This window comes from Schistosoma haematobium, chromosome ZW, assembly GCF_000699445.3.
Source record: "Schistosoma haematobium chromosome ZW, whole genome shotgun sequence".
Lineage (NCBI taxonomy): Eukaryota > Metazoa > Platyhelminthes > Trematoda > Strigeidida > Schistosomatidae > Schistosoma > Schistosoma haematobium.
This window is the reverse complement of record NC_067195.1, coordinates 50,712,071-50,729,565: the sequence shown is the minus strand read 5'-3', so window position 1 is coordinate 50,729,565 and position 17,495 is coordinate 50,712,071. Positions and strand designations below refer to the sequence as shown.

The 17,495-nt window shown below is 36.5% G+C and overlaps 1 protein-coding gene across 3 annotated transcripts; it reads right to left on the bottom strand.

Annotated features, from left to right (window-relative positions):
* Window positions 1-6,161: 6,161 nt before the first annotated feature.
* Window positions 6,162-16,831, bottom strand: MS3_00003807 (uncharacterized protein; the record flags this gene model as incomplete). 3 transcript variants are annotated; one of them, XM_051211672.1, is made up of 13 exons in its annotated part: window positions 6,162-6,530; window positions 7,744-7,835; window positions 9,018-9,146; window positions 9,931-10,087; window positions 10,830-10,998; window positions 15,072-15,151; window positions 15,643-15,756; window positions 15,788-15,890; window positions 15,919-15,990; window positions 16,024-16,143; window positions 16,176-16,234; window positions 16,268-16,392; window positions 16,423-16,697. In XM_051211672.1, the coding sequence occupies 13 exons, from the start codon at window positions 16,695-16,697 to the stop codon at window positions 6,466-6,468; spliced, it is 1,560 nt and encodes a 519-aa protein (XP_051071758.1). In that variant the 3' UTR covers window positions 6,162-6,465. The 3 variants fall into 3 exon arrangements, with proteins under 3 accessions (XP_051071758.1, XP_051071757.1, XP_051071756.1); XM_051211673.1 differs by having other exon boundaries at window positions 15,643-16,234; window positions 16,268-16,747; XM_051211671.1 differs by lacking the exons at window positions 6,162-6,530; window positions 7,744-7,835; window positions 9,018-9,146; window positions 9,931-10,087; window positions 10,830-10,998 and having other exon boundaries at window positions 14,332-15,151; window positions 15,643-15,741; window positions 16,423-16,831.
* Between the last annotated feature and the right edge of the window lie 664 nt (window positions 16,832-17,495).

Below are 17,495 nucleotides of genomic sequence, written 5' to 3'. Positions count from 1 at the left end.
TCTATGTCTGACTCCAGTGCTTCAGCTAGCATGTTGTCAGGTCCTACTGTTTCCCACTCTCCATTTGTCCGATGAACAACCTGATTTCTTCGATTATTGGTTGAGTGACAGCGATAAGAATGGCTGCTTGTGCTGCTTCCACTTCCGGTGGGTTCCCCAGGTCTGGTCCATTCAAGAGTTCATCAAAGCGTTTTACTCACCTGTTGCGTTGTTTTTGCATCTCAGTGATTGTCTTGCCTTCTTAGCTCGTGACTGGTTCCGCTGACTTACCATATTTCCCTAACAGTTTCTACGTTGTTAAATAGAGCAATCTCATTTTCCCTCTCTTGCGGCTTTTTACGATGTCGTTGCCAGTTCTTATGCTTATCTTCCCTAATGCTTCTCTTTAATTGCTGATTCGCTTCTGTGTATTCGGCCTGTGCCTTGATATTCTCTATTCGTGTTCGACAGTTGTTAATTGCTGTCTTCTTGCTCTTCCTCTTTTGAATCTTGTTGAGGGTTTCGATCGAGATCCTTTTGTTATTATGACGCTTCTTGAGGCCCAGCAACTTCTGCGACATTGAGGTTAGTGCTTTACAGTTGTCCTCCATAGTAGTTTCTTCTTCCAGGAGATCCTGTAAGGTTTGCAACCTGTTGTTGAAAAATATTTTGAGATATTTTGTTTCCACGATCACTTAATCTCAATTTCAACATTTATTTTATCATGCTGAGCTATCCGTTTCCCTATCTATCTTTTAATAAATACTTATGCCATTAACAATTAAAAGATTATCAAATTTTCCTTGCTTTTAAAGGAATTTTTTAATAACTTTGTTTATCTAACCTCACTGTCAACATGCCAAACAGGTTATTATCAGTATTATTATCATCCTGTAGAAACAAGTATATATGTTTGCGAGTGTACAGTTTTGAACAGAAAACTCTTCGCTGAATTCATCTTTCTTATTTAATATCTTGAATTGCTTGAGTTCGTCAGTACCTGGAAGGGAGGTTGTACTGAACCTTTGTAGTGTTGTCTCTTCAGTTGTCAGTGTTTCTTTAGCATCAGTTTCTTCTTGGCAGCAACAACCGGGTGGTGATCTAGAGCTATATCAGCGTCGTGCCTGCTTTTCATGTCTTCCATTGAACTTCTAAATCTCTTAATGACGCAAATATGATCGATCTTGCTCTCTGTAGTGTGATCCTATTATGCCTATATAGCTTTGTGTATGCTTTTGTGGGGGAATATAAACACCTATAACTATTTTGTTGAATGCACATAAATTTCCAAATTACTCGTCATTATCGTTTCTTTTCTCACAGTCAGTCCATGTCGTCCCATTACATCTTTGTGCCCGATGGTTTCCTTATCGACTTTGGCGTTTAAGTCTCCCATCAGAATGGCCAGGTCCTTTCATGGGTATCATCGATTGAAGCCTCCCGTAAAATTGGCCTTTATTGTCGTCATTGTTATCATTGATGAGGGCATAGCACTGGATAACACTCATTGTTATCCTCTCCTTCTTTGTGTTTAAGTGATGCTTTGATTATTCTGGATCCATGAGATTCACATCCTATACGTGCATTTCGTGCTTCTTTGGACAGCGTCACAGCTATTTCCTGTGTGTGGAGCATTTTCTTCTTTGTGACCAAAGTGCAGCAGCATCTCTTCTCGATTCGAACTTTTCTGTCCAGCTTGGGTTCAGCGGGTTTCACTGTTTCCGAGTAACGCCAGGTTGTATCTCCTCATTTCGTAGCTATTTTTTCATTGGTCCTCTTGATCTTTCATACTGTCCGGATATTCCACGTACCCATATTAATCGCCGCTCTGGTTTTTATAATGGGCATCGGCCTCGTAACTTCCGAAGAACCTCGGCTTTCAGCATGCGGCTCCACAATTTGTTTATATTATTCAATTAGTTTATTCTAGTTAAAGTTTTTTAGTAAGGTTGTTTTGTACGCTGTGCAGTTGCTCACCCCATGCCCATCTCCCTTCCTTTACCCGGGTTGGAAACCGGCAGCAAACCTGGAAGAACTGCAGGCTGAGTTAATTTCTTTGCTTGCAGAATATCTTTCTCCAAACATATTCTCGATTCTGTTAAACATCTAATATAACATCAAAACTGAATGTAAAAACTCGGAGTGTCTACAATTTGACTAATTTTCACTAACTGATTTAGTATTTCTCTTATGTTGGTTATGGATTTTAACTGTAAGCAAGGACCGAAATGAAATATTTTGGTACATTTTAGACATCAGTTCTGCTGGACACGTCCCTACCCAAAGGTTCCCCATATCATGTTTAGGCACCTTATGCTGCGCATTTTTACGACAACTAGTCAGTATAAGTCACATAAAACAGCCATTATCTTGGTACAGCCTTGAATCCCCCCATTTTCAACTTATTGGTTAGCTAGTTCAGGGGATACTCGTATTAGTAGTTTTGAGCGACAGTAATTTTAAGAACAAGTCCCTGACTGTTTTCCATATTTTCTTGTTTTCGCTCAAACACGTTCATGTAAATTGATCTGAACACCAATATACCGCACATTTATCACATAAGTATGACCAAACGACTTTATTCCATAAATGTTCGTGTTCTTTATTTGCCATTTTAACAGATTTCACCCGGGATATTAGTTTCGTGATCTCGGTCAAATCTTTTAAAAAACATATTTTGAATCTTCATGTTACTTTGTCTTATACATACATACATGACGGTAATTCACAAAAGCATACGCTTTACTCCATTCTCGCCGTATTCTCTGCTACGCACCTGTTCAATCATCAGGTTTCTTACGAATCCACTGTACATACTTTATCTATTGAATCAAGTAATGTTCTATTGGATTAATTCTCACAGCATTCAAGTAAGCGTAGTATTTTAGGTCAATTATTTCGTGAATATAAATTTGCAGGTTAATTAAGAGACTTTATACCTGAGCTACAGAAACAGATCATGAAGTGCGATCTCGGGGATCAATTCGAAACCCAGCTTCATGGCCGGTTGATTGCTGGGACAAATATTCCAAATTAAGAGTGAGAACTAATTCGGAAACCTAAGACTTCATTCCAAGAAATTAAAACAGCAGGTTTAACTATGAGGCAGTAAGCGAACTTGACTTCCAATCAGTGAAAATTTCTAGTAAGTTGCTTAGTTCTCATGATAAACCACAACCTTAGAGTCGCTCAAGTTTGCATTTGTTTAATAATAAATCATATTCTCGTGGAAATTTAAAAAATGATCCAACAAAGAATTCCAAAGCACGTTACAGATTTGAGCACATGTGGTACATTTTACCTACGTGATCTATGTGTCTTTCATCATGCCGAATTCTTTAAATGTGGTAAAATGGGACACATCGAGTCGGTCTGTATTAATCAGAAAATGAATACGAAGTGTTGATTACGTTTATTATTATACCACGCACAGATAACCAAAATTACAAGTACGTCAAGCAAGCAGGCAAGCGAGTCAATGAACAGGATTATAATATACATATACATACATAGTGAAATGGATGAATCATCGATTCAATTAAGCGACTACTACCAGAATAAATATGTGCGTAGGCGGTAAGCAATGCTCAACCATACATATTCATACAAGCACAACAATAATAGAGATACAATGGTATAGATAAGTTGTTATTGAAGGAATGACTCTGTCCGTTAAGTGATTTAACAAAGGTAAATGCGAACAAACTCAATTGCACGTTAGCTGTTATAAGTGCCCATGACCATACGGTTTAGCACAGGAGTGTCAAACAAATTCAACATGTTGATTACATTTCTCGACAATCATTACAACATAGACCTGTTAATACTTCAGGCTGTTTGATAGTGCAGACTTTACTAGTGAAACGTCTAGGCCTCGTTAGAGAAACTCATAGATACTTTGGATGTATACTCACTGTAATATGCAAAGCTTGGAATGCTAATTTGAAACGTGGATTTCCTGTCTATTTCTCAGTGCGGGATGAGTTATGCACTACTCCTGATGATATTTTGTGTTTAAATGATCGTGTTTCTATTCCTCCTTCATTATTCAAATCTGTCCTTGAACATCTTCATAGTGGACATTTAAGCGTTGAGATGAAGTCCTGAGTTATTTTCACAACTTCAGCAAATTCTGACTTTACAATCCAGCCATTAAGAAAGGTGTTTAGTCGGGAAGGGGGTACTATGATTTGACTGATAATGGCTCTTGTTTTCCTGCAGACAGTTATTACTTGGTTGAACAGCATAGGGTGAGAACATCTATCCACTGTTCCCAGGTACCCTTGTCGCAATGGTCAGGGAGAAAAGTTTGACAGGACATTAAGAACTGATATTAATGTCATTGCTATTTCAACATTTGATGAACTGGAGACAGAAGTAAACATATTTCTGTGACGAGACTTCACCAAACTTGATGAAGGGTGGTGTTTAGAGATGTCGCAATTATTTGACAACGTCATCATAACCAAAGTATACTAACCCAGTCAAATCATAAATGAAGGGATCCGAAGGTATAGTTGGAAAGCCATAGATATGTCGAGAAGCGTTTGGTTTTAGCTGCAAGGGTGTGTCTACTCGTGATCTGGTATGGATGCGTGACCGAACGCCTTCAGCCAGGATGTGTTCAATAAACCTAGTAAGGTCAGCATTAACGTAGAAAACCTACAGAAGTATTTATTTCGACAGATTATCTGTTCGAATATGAAGTGTTTAGGATGTGCTGAAGTTACATATCGTGGGAATGATTTTCAACCATCCACGGGGATTGTAGTGAATAGTGTTCGAAAACCTATGGTTTGAATTCGAAATATAAATGATTTAAGTGCACATAATCGACATGGTGACCAAATACAATTCCAGGGACCGGATTATGCAGTCTACATCAAATACACAGCCGAACAGACACATGGTAACCTAAGAAGGCTGTTGTGATGTGCTTGAAATCCGATACTGATACACTGTGTGCTTCGCGCTAGCCCCCTACAACCGAGTGCTTGAGCGAGAACACAAAACGCGGGGAAGTGTCGGACTACCGAATGGGAAGCAGTTACTCATTCACATATATACAACTCTATTCTTAGGAAATGCACTTGACCTTTTGCTACTTCTAGTTGGCTGTCCATATCAATGGCAAGCAACCCATTATAAGAATTTGGATTCCCATTTAAGCTGTTGTGGTATTTGTGCCAACTGATGATTCCTTTGTACTTAGTGAGAAGCCGTGACCAGTGGAGTCCAATCTGTGTCGAGTGTGAGACATTTATCCACCCCACACAATGGATGAAGGGTTGTGCAAGGTGATGGACTGATTGGAGTTAGGTATTACCATCGTTAAATATTGGCCTAGTGATCTAGGCATCTGCGCGCGAGACCGAAGGCTTTCGGTTCGAGTCCCACCTGCCGTATCGTGTACACACTGCTTAGGAGTCTCATGATAGGACGAAACGGACGCCCAGTGCTTTAAAAGGTGGTCTAGGTTAGATTGACTCTTGAACCCAATCGGTGTGTTCATGTCATTTTAATTTACTATATAGGTCAAATAAATCCTTATCAGCAATCTTTGTACTTTCACTTCTTGTTGTTGTAGTTACCGTCCCCATGTAGAACAACAGACACAACAGTAATCTCCATACATTTTCCACAGATTCCCCAACACTAAACTCGTTCAGTTACTCTTTCTCGATCTTTTCAACACATCAAATGTAAAAATAATCCACTAATACTTTAACTCCTGTTTAACAGTTGATTATGCTAGTAAGTGAAGTACCTGATTAGCCTCACGCTACTGAGATACATTATTGTCACAGCTGGAGAGTGGAATGTTAGTCCATAATATAAGAATGATAATAGTCAATAGTGTGCTTCCCATTTCCTTTTTTCGTAAGGATTACAAGGAGATTTAATGTAATGATGTGACAACGCGCTACGAGCAAAAGATAATTAAATATTGGTTATACAAACCCCTAGCATACATCAGACCATAACTATTGTTTACCACATCCCGCATAGATGTAACCACCAGAACAATGAAGCTAAGATACTTATACCTTGTTTTGTGCTACTTAAGATTTCTCGTATTTGAATGTATACCTAGACGACTAATTACAGAGATACGGAAGTCCCTTTAGTTAATCAAATCCATATATTCAGACGAGGAAAATGTCAAATGTAAAACTACTAACCAACCCAAAAATTTCATTTTTCAAGGAACAAGTCACAAGGATGCCCCAACAAACTACTACATACAATTCATCATGATATGATTTATGAAAATTTGAAGGTTAAATATATGCTTATGAAAAAGAATATATATATATATATATATATATATATATATATATATATATATATATGGGAAGACTATATATTGCAAAATATCTTCAAGTAAATAACTCAAATAAATTATATTATTTGTCATCTGTTGTCTGATAGAACATATAGCTAATCAATAAAGAATCCGATCTGAAATGAGTACAACACACAAAATTATGACATATTTGGCCAGTAACTGTCAATCATTCGTAACTTATGGCATGCATACTGTTCTAGTCCTAAAAAGCAGATGGGTAGATAATAGATAAGTTGTGAAAGGTAGAGTTTAATAAAAAGGGAGATAGTTAAAGTTACATTTACACGACATCTTACAAATGGTTTCATAAAGTTACTTACATATTAAATGGGAATGATTTTAATCATCCTCAAAAAGGGAAAATGTACCTTACTGATTATTCATTAAATTGATGTTTCGTTATTTATCAATAGTACACCTATAACAATATTCTTACAAAATATCACTATCCATCTATAGTTTATCTCAGTGTGACAGTGCAATTTGTAGTTTTGTGATGCATTTAAATAATCCGTCAAAGTCTATTCAGTTTTTATTTACTTTTTATTACGGTTGTTGACCTGGCTTTTACATTTTATAATTTGTTATCAATAACATGAATTGTGTTCTAGGTACTCTATCACGTACATCTTGATGAGCAATATCAACACATTACAATCAATCCTTAGTCAAACATGTTCTTAGTTCGACTTCAATGCGTTAGGTCAAGTTGCTGTAACCACTAAGCCATCGCAATACACAATGCCACTCAGTAATCAAGTATAAGTTCATGCACTTAACGTCAAACCAAACATCTATTGCTTTTTGAACCCTCATCATGAATTATTTACTAAAGGGATACCCATTCAATCTGCGTGTTTTCAAAGTGGAAATCCTAATCTGAATAAGTAAACGGAACTGATTTAAACGACATTACATCTTAAGATATACATCCCATGCTAGCACTGAAATGACAGTAAACAAATACAAGTTAAGAAAGAACGATTAAGAGATAAGAAAATATGGACGATATTGAATATTTAACCAACAATTGGGACAGTGGATCTTCCCACCCCATTCACCACTTCACCGTCATTTTTCCTTTTACATATGTATTGAAAATATATATTCCATTGTCTTGATAAGTCAGTAGTACGATATCTATGACTGAAAGTTTTCCAGTTTTCCAAGTGGCCTGACAAGATACACTACTAATATTATTTCCTTCCTTTTCTTCGAATAAATCAGATGAATATTCTGTACTTCTGTTAACTATTCTGAGTAAAGTATAAGTTATAAACTTGCTTTACAGAAATAGTAAGAAGAACACAATAAAATCGAAAAGTTGACCATTAAATTATTCGTTACTTAAATAAAGCCAAAGATTTTAAAATTAATACCAGTGATTCTTTTAAATAGACTAAAAAGTAACAAACCGTCTTTTGTAACCGATTCGTAAATAATGCGTATTGATGTTGGCACAGGATGCTTGCCATCTATGCGCATAATCCAAAGATCTGGAGATAACCTATGATAACCACGACATTAAATAACAAGAAATAAAATAAAACGTTGAGAAGTACTCACTAAAGTTAACGCCCCTAAAAATATTTCCTGTAACGACTCAGTTCGAAATCAAGTAGTTTAACAAAATGCATAGATGTATGCCATATACTGAGCTTTGTGTCTGATTTGTCCAGTTAAAATGACCTGTAACTGGTCAAGTTGATCAGACAGATATCTTACGTATCATATACATAATTATTCATACTAAAACATGCACCTTTGGTATTTGCACTTAACCTACAGCATAAATGTGACTCACCAATAATTATATAACCACCAATTTCAAACCCCAAGGTTGTTCATAGCACCTTGATAGGACTGCAAAACATATTTAGAATATAACGTTTAGTCCTGTCATTTCATTCACTCTCCTTAGATTATTATAAACCTTGCTACACTATCCCAATACGTATCCGTATTAATTTATGACCAACTTCGATACAAAACTTGTTACATTCCACTTGAATTTTAGATATTCAAATATTACAAACTGTTATTATCCAGTGCGAATCTAAAGAATTCATGTTACACCAACACTGGATCCAGGTACGTCCGGATGATGAATCTCAAACAGGAAGAAATCCCTGTAGATCCCACTGTTAATCACAATCTGTCTATTCTATAAGCAGTTGTGATAAAAACGACCATGGTGAAGCGGTCCACACAGAATGCAAATATGCCAAGTGATAAAATCCCAGTCAAGAATATCAACAGCAGAACAATTTAAATCCTTTCCTTGAATATCACATAATAAGTAACTTAATTTTATCACCATATAGGACATGTGGTGTAGGCTACTTATGTTGACAGATATAAGCAGTATGTAAAACCGATCTGAAGTGGAATGCATGTCAGCAAAATATTAAGAAGATTCAATTGAGAAGAACAGAGAGGTAAACAGAAAGCAATTGTAGTAACAACAGAATGAAAAGAATGATGAAGCATGTAAAGGAAAAATGAAGGACGACGTGCAAATAATGTGTCTATTGTACGGTTTTCATATTATACGAAAGCATTCTGCAATTTTGCATTAAACAATAAGTTGGTTTCTCTACCAATTCTTCGTTCACTACAGACACACCACTCACATAGAAAGATTACAAATATTTGAAGCTTTTCATAAAATATAAAAAAGACAACTTACTCCGATAGCGGGACAACTAACTCAGATACAAGTAGAGAGAAACTATGAGTCATACAAAATGGCTTATTATTAGGCTCGTACAGTGCAGATTTCCATTCATTTTTTTGCGATTTTTGAGCCATAATTTTTCTACACAAAAGCAAACAAAAAATAAAATAAACAGGAGTGAGAGAATACACGCGAAAACTGATGCGATGGTATCACACTTGTTGTATGATATATTCAAAACAGCTTATTTTAGACATTTAAAGCAACATGAAATTCATAGTTATATTTTGTGATAAGTTTACAATAAATGACGAGAATACAGGGATCATTAAGTGGATTACAGTGAAGATTAATCTAAAAAATAAATAATTATGTTGTATCCCAAAATTGTAGTTACATTAGTCTACTTCCTAGAAGTATTATCTTACAAACATTGAAGCTAAACTGTCAAATGTTACCATCCTATACCATGGACATTACACTATTTAAAACTTTAGAATGAAAATGGATCTCAGTTATAAACTAATTTGCAAAACTATAGCACACCGATTAGTTACATGAATGGTATATAAGGAAACTACCACGAAACTGTAGCGTAGAAACAGCAGTGTTCACTTTCTACTAACATAGCAACGAATATTAGCAGAGTAGTGAATTATCGAATATTAATGGATATTTATATTTTCTATAGATAAACCAACTAGGCATATGCACAGTTGAATGATTAGACGTTGGAGTGTATGCAACACTAAAACCCTATTAGTTGGCTATGAAATCTTCCAACAAGTTCGATAACTGGGAGTAATTTCTAGTTGATTACATAATACATTTGTAGCAGAATTATAGCTGGAAGAAAACATTAACAATTAATTGTAACTAAGAGTTTACATTAAATGTACATAATCAAATAGAATAATTAACAAACCTTAATTCAGAAATTAAAGATGATTTCGATATCATTGATCCAAGACATAACAAAAATGATACGGACTTATATAAATGGTGTAATACATCCCATTGACTTTCTAAATTCCATCCACTTTGTTTGTCTCTTTCAAAAAATGTATACGACTCTGGAATTACTGAAATTAGAAATTTTTTTTTCATTTACAAAATTGAAATTTTGTTCTTAAAAGAAAAATTTACTTAGGGTTTGGAACTTAATTGAATAGTTCTATTCCTTAAAAATACTTGCCAGACCGCATCACTGAATACATGCATGGTAAATATATATATATATATATATATATATATATATATATATATATATAGAGAGAGAGAGAGAGAGAGAGAGTGAAAGTGAGTATATTTTTACTTTTTGGAATTAAAAAGCACTCAAGTTATTTATTGCTAGTGAAAAGTATGACTTTAATCCGAATTATGAGATTTAACTTGGATTTCAATATCTTTATTTACAAATTATAGAATATGATTAATGCGTATTATCTCATGCTAGTCAATATTTACACTCTCAAATGAGGCAAAAAAAAAGAATGTTGACGAACAATATGCTTAGCTTTAGAAAACTAGGTGAACACGTATATATAGACAAGGCAACGAAAAATCTACAAAATAGTGATTTGAATTTTAAATTAAAGTGGTCGATTTATGTTTGGGTATAAATAAAATGAAGACATATAACTGACAGGTCATGAACTTTATTTTGGATGAAGGTAGTGTTGAAGCACTGAGACTAGAATTTTACACATTATCGTAAGTTGACTAATTTTGTCTTCCAAACAGATAACCGGAAGTTTGAAAAACACCTGTTCATACGTAAGCACAGCGGGCAGAAAGATTAGTGGTGTTTTAATTTTTACTTACTACTCTCGAGAAGATAAACACAGTCGTTTATTACTTTATGGAGACCAATTTCGATAAGGGTTTCGATACCAAAATTAAGAAGTCCACAGGGATTTTGACCGTATGTTTCTGTGGGATCGTGTAGATGACGTAGTCTGCAAGCGAGTTGAGTATGGTTGTGGCTAGCAAGCTTGTAGTATGAGGAAATAAATTGAAGCAATATTAAGTAAACTTCAAGATAAAGTAACCTAATAAACTTCCAAAAATTTGAAATTGAAAATCAGAACATGAAAAACAAATACATGATACACAACCTACCGGTCACTGTATTGCTATTAAGCGAACGAATACTTGATCATTTGAAAGATGGACGCCAATGTACGCAAACACGCAACAACAACAACTAGGAGATTAACCTAAAATACCTTTCTATAAGACAGTGTAGTTCTTACTGTCAGCTAGCCCTACAAAAATGAGTGCGAAATACAAATCCTTCTCTTTAAGTAAATCCAAAATACCTATGGTTCTAACGGAATCTGAGCAAGTCATGATAAAATAATCAGCTGAATTTCAATGAATCCGACCTTATCAGCACAACGTTAGAGAAGCGAAAAGAAAATAATCCAGGCGAGTTTTACCCTTTCCTGGTTAATTTACTATGTTTTTAGAACTTCTTAACTTACATAGATTTTTTCTCCGTTACACTGGTTGTATATATTTCATACGAGCCACTCCCAAGACTTTTTGGTAGAAGAAATATTTGATACTTTTGTACTACATCATACTATCAAAAAAAGTGTGTTGTTTAGAGACATTTCTTAGTTCCAGTTGCTTTTGCGACATATTTGTCAATGTCACTAGGCTAAATGCAGGAACTTCTTATGTAAATTTTCTAACTCGTCATACTCCTACCTAAAGTTCTGTAAGTTTCACTAGCTTTAAAATTATGTTTCTGGCCATGTTTACTGTCGTTAACTTGTCATATACCTCACAAAACTGCATGTTAACCTGGCCCGTACATGCGTTACATTATATCTCTATGTCTCTTATATTTAAAAACCATTTGATTCGTGTTTACCATTTTTTTCAATAAACCCATCATAGTCATAATTGCTATATGTATTAAGGTTTATGAATTGGTCTATCATATTAGTAGTCTAAAAATACGAACATAGCTTAGACAACAAAGTCACGAAATTTAGGTACTATCATGATGCACTAGTATAATAGTTGTTTGCTAAACTGATATTTAAAATCAAAACTCCGGAGCCTACTACTAAAACTAACACTATGTTGACGAATACTTTTGAATTGAATTTTATAATATAATCAAGCAGCTCTATTTCTTTAACGCTGCAAACTCCTGCTATTTCAGAAGCACATAAAACAACAATACCTATTTTCAACTGGCTACTCCTCAATCAACACTATAACCAGTTAAACATAATGGTTTCAGGCCCGACCGTTGTTGCTACCTTGACGTAATGGTCGGGCTTGCCTATCGTAATGAACCAATCGAGCGATACAGGCTGGAACAATCGTTCCTCAAGGTCCTACCATACCAGACAGGTCGGTTGAAGAACGGTAAGACTAAAAGCAACAAACCCAAGGTCCGAGGGCGAAGTCGTACTGCTGACTATACAGAGGTGTGACGGCAGTAAGGTGTTTCCTTCAGACGACCAGCATGGTAGCGATGCTGCCTTCCCACAGGGGGGTAGAAAAGATCGACCCTAGAAATGCACACCTCGCCTTATCCCACGGATATTCATCTCCTGCGGTAAGGTCTCAACAAGTACAGAGCTAACACGAAAACTACTCACAAAATGGTAGTGTGTGACAAACCTCAAGCAGTTGTCCCTTTGGCACTGAGGTCACACTGTCTAGTCACCAAAACCACCTACCTCTAATCCAATTTCCTTTTCAGGTGCCTCCAGAAGAACCCTTCCTCGGTGTGGGCAACCGGGAAGTGATAACCGCCCTCATACCTCTAACAGCACCCAAGACCACTGTATTCATAATCAACCTCCGTCTTCACTTCCTATTATTCCTCCTACATCGACTTTCACCTCTAAACTTTTTTCGGCTTCCTCCTCAAGTGTCACCATAGCCAACAATTCTAGTGCTCAAAACTCTGTCCCAGGTCTACTGAAACCTCGCTCCAAACTACACATTGGAGCCTTCGATGTACGCACCCTATGTCAAATCGGTCAACAGGCTTCCTTGGCTAAAACCCTAGAATCTCGTACCATTGATGTATGCTGTGTCTACGAAACACGCATACAAAACCCTAGCGTAGTCATTCACTTGACCTCACCTCGGAAAAACAGAGAGCCGACGAGATACATTCCCCGTGTATCTGGCGACCCGATGACTAGTTCTCGTGGACTGGCAGGCGTAGGCATAGCATTAAGTACAAGGGCAGAACAAGCACTATTGGAGTGGATCCCCGTCAACAGTCGTTTATGTGCTGTTCGGCTGAACAGCTCCGTAAGAACTCGAAAAGATAGGGACACACGTCGTTGCCTTTTCGTCGTTTCTGCCTACGCTCCCACTGACTGCAGCTCAGATGAAGTGAGAGATGACTTTTACAGAAAGCTTTCTGAACTTATTCAGAAAGCTAACAGTTCAAACATAGTACTCGTAGCAGGTGACTTCAATGCCCAAGTAGGCAGCTTGAACCAAACAGAAAGATATTTAGGTAGGTATTTTGGTATTCCGGTGCAGCGAATAGATAATGGTGATCACCTGCTGCAACTATGCTCAGACAATCGTTTATTTTTGGCAAACACTAATTTTAGGCATAAGGAGAGACATCGCCTAACATGGTGACCCCCTGCACCAAACCAACGGTGAACTCAAATAGACCATATTAACATCAGTCATCGTTGGAGAGGGTCGATAGAAGATTGTCGCTCGTTGCGGAATGCCTGTTCGGACTCCGATCATGCTCTTATAAGGGCACGTATCTGCTTGCGCCTCACTAGACGCAAGAAAGCCACACCAAGAAAACCCATTAGAATTGAATTAAGTGATGAGAAAGCCGAAAATAGATTCCAGGAACAACTGAGGTCACACTTAGGTAGTTCTGAAAACGAGGCTGACCAAGATGTTGCTTGGAAAGATATACAAACAGCTGTGGAAACAGCAATGAAATCTATTAGTGACTTAAACCACAGAGTTACAAAGAACCAATGGATTTCCTCATGGTCTATTGCACTGATGGATTCTCGTAAACTCATCCCATCAGGCTCTGAACACGATGAAGAGCGAAAACAAATCAGATCTAGGTTAAGCAAAAGTCTAAGGAACGACCGTGAGCAGTGGTGGGCAACGAAAGCAAAAGAGATGGAAAAGGCGGCGACTATAGGAAACACAAGACAGCTCTACAGACTAATAAAAGAAACTGGAATTAATAAGTCAAGTGTAAGTCAGACTATTTCGGAAAAAGACGACACCCTCATCTGTTCTCAGTCCAGACGTTTAGAACGATGGGCGGAACATTTCAGAGAACAGTTCAGCTGGCCTTCAGCTACTCTACAACTACCCTTCATTCCCAGACAGTGTGAATGGAACATTGAAGTAGGTTCCCCAACTCTAGTAGAAGTTCAAAAGGCTATAGGTAATCTGAAACGAGGAAGGGCAGCTGGTTCAGATGGATTGACTCCAGAGGTCTTTAAGTATGGTTGTCCGATTTTACAGATTAGGTTGACTTATATTTTAGCTAAAATCTGGGAGTTGGACGTAATCCCATCTGGCTGGTCGCAATTACTTATTGTCCTGATATATAAGAGAGGGTTAAAATCGTCCTGTGACAACCATAGAGGGATTAGTTTAACTTATATAGCATCTAAAATGCTACCACATCCCTCTACAGTTAGAAGTACGACTCCGCCCTCGAACCCTAAGTAGGGAATGACAGGTAACTACTGATGGTTTGGAATACGTACTAACGTCAGCCTAACCATTCACAAGACAAAGAACATAATTTAAGTGGAATAAATATAGATACTAATCAGTTAATTCCATTGAAACAAGAACCAGAAGTCGAGTCCACAGAAAAGTGAGTTCAAGGTGAAACTGTGTAAGTGATCATTAGTTTGGGTTTTTAAACACACGTAGGATATTTTAGCCTATTTTCTAGAAGCCATATAAGGACGCAAATATAGGCCCTCGCACCAAAGTAATTATTTTAGGGATATTATTTGATCTACATTATACTATCATAAACTATCTAAAACTTTTTATAAAAAACTTAAAACTTACATAGATTAGCTCACTTTTGCCGACTAAATACTCAAAAGCACTTTCAACGCAGGTTCTGAAGGTGAGTTTATCTGGCGATCCTGTTAAGTGATTTCAATAACAATATACTGAGGTGTTAGAAAATATTTTCCACAAGAAATTGGTCATAGGAGTAATGGAGAGACCATTAAGATGAATAAGGAAAAAACCTGTACCTTATTACCAATGATAACCTGACACTGAATAAAGGTTGATTAACATATACAGATGAACTGGGACTATAAGTAATACTACTAATCATATTTATATTTTAACCCAGTCCGACTTTAGAAGCTTTGATGAAAATTGAGTCGAGACAGATGGTTGAATTGCATTTAATTGCCAGTCTAAAAATGTGTTAACATAAATACGGTGATCAAAAAGCTAATATATTGGCTGCTTTTGATGACTAAATGTCTTATATATATATATGCTGTTCTAATTAATTTTCGTGTGCCAAATCTAATAGTCCATAAATTGTATTAACACCAGGAATCCAGACGTGATTATCATGAGTGCATTTGAAGTTATAAATGTGTTACGAACACCGTACCTTTAACTAGATTCCAAATAGCTTCAGATGAATCCAATTTTCGTCCAGAAAGCAGGTGATTAAAATTAACACCATAAGCATTTCCATCAGGTCGATCAACTTTAATTGGTTTAACTAGTTCTTGAAATAATAACTGGAAGTTTACCTGATTCGAATATATTCGGAAACTCAGCCTTGACCTGTTCACTATTAACCATAGAGTTTGCTAGCCAAACTGATGAGTCGCACTCGTAAGCTCGATATAAATCCTGTTAATTAACATAATACTACTTTTACTTTTAAAATGCGTATTTCCTCCAAAAGGTTTGAGATCAGTTCATTAGACTTGTAGGGCGCGATATTCACAGTCTGAAATGAGTACTAATAGAAAAATAGACAAACCAATTCTCCAGAAACAAAAGATGGAGGGGGACTAAGTACTTTGTCTTCACATGTTTCATATCGAGCTTGGAATACCCCGTGAGACAGTTTGTACATGCACTCAAAAGTGCAAACGAAATTCTGAAACTTACAAGTCATGTATTTTGTCTTACAGGAAAAGAAAGCATTGATTCTTGAGATAATACTTTAATTGAATGATTTACATCAACATCTAGAACCTCATGCTGCATTAAAAGTTACTCACTAAACTCTGAACTAATGCGTAGAATTCTTTTGGACGTCTTAGTCCTTGGAAATAACCCAATCAACTGTTCACCCTTTTCACGTACAAAATAAAGTACGTTATCGACATATCCTCCAACAGGTTTACTGAAAGTGTTTCGAAAATACTAAACTTACTGCTCCAGAGGTTTGAGTCCTGTAAAGTCGAAGAATCTTGAGCGTGGCATTGTAGATTCTTTTTGTGAATCAGTAAAACTTGACTCAATTGATAAGTTCGCTATTTTTTCAATTTCTAGGGGGTTCCCTTCAAAGTCGTCACATGACGTTTCAGCAAAGCGATTGGAGGAGTTAAGACACTTATTTTCAATATCACAATTAATTTCAACATCACAAGGTGAATGAACAACTTTTGTGCACACAACCCCGAATTCTCGCTCCACTAAGGACAACATTAGGAGCAAAAAACTACCGCCGTGGTCAGACAAACTCTATTTCCGCAGTTGACCTTCAAGCGGTCAAAACAATTCCTGATTGTTGTAGTTAGATCACACCCATGGAGAACTATGTTACGTTTAAAACTTCTTGCTCTGACTACTAGGTTATCGTGCTATCTCTGACTTGTTGTCACTTGTTTTCATTAATAAATGTTAGTGCATTCTATGTTGTGAAGAAAGTTAACATCCACTTATTTAGTAATTAGTTTCTAGCTATTATGTGCATTTCTTTCGTTAATTCTCATAATTTGTACAATTACCATTACTGACTGTAAAACTGTTAAAAGAAACATGACTTTTGGTCTTCCGTTTCGCTAATGAACACTCATAGCTTGACAAATTGTTTATCACTCACAAATACATCGCTGTACACATATGCCTCTTTTTCACAATTATCCACTGTTACGATCACAGAAATTTCATATATTTGCTTTTTATGTTTACAGTTTACAGTGATACCCTTATTACATGCTCTAACAGGATACATAACCCGGATTATAGTAATTGCAGTTGGAATTACCATCTACTCATAACTGTAGATTACAAGATCAAAAGGAAACTGAACACTCCTATCCTTGGCAATTTAATTAAGATCCAGTATACTTTGCCCGTGTATAATTTATATAGACGACAATATAATATAGACAACCAGAGAGACCGGTCAAGGACAAAGAAGGCGAACCAATCACTGAAATTGAAGAACAGACGAACATATGGGTGGAACGCTCCGAGGAACTCTTAAATAGACCAGCTCCA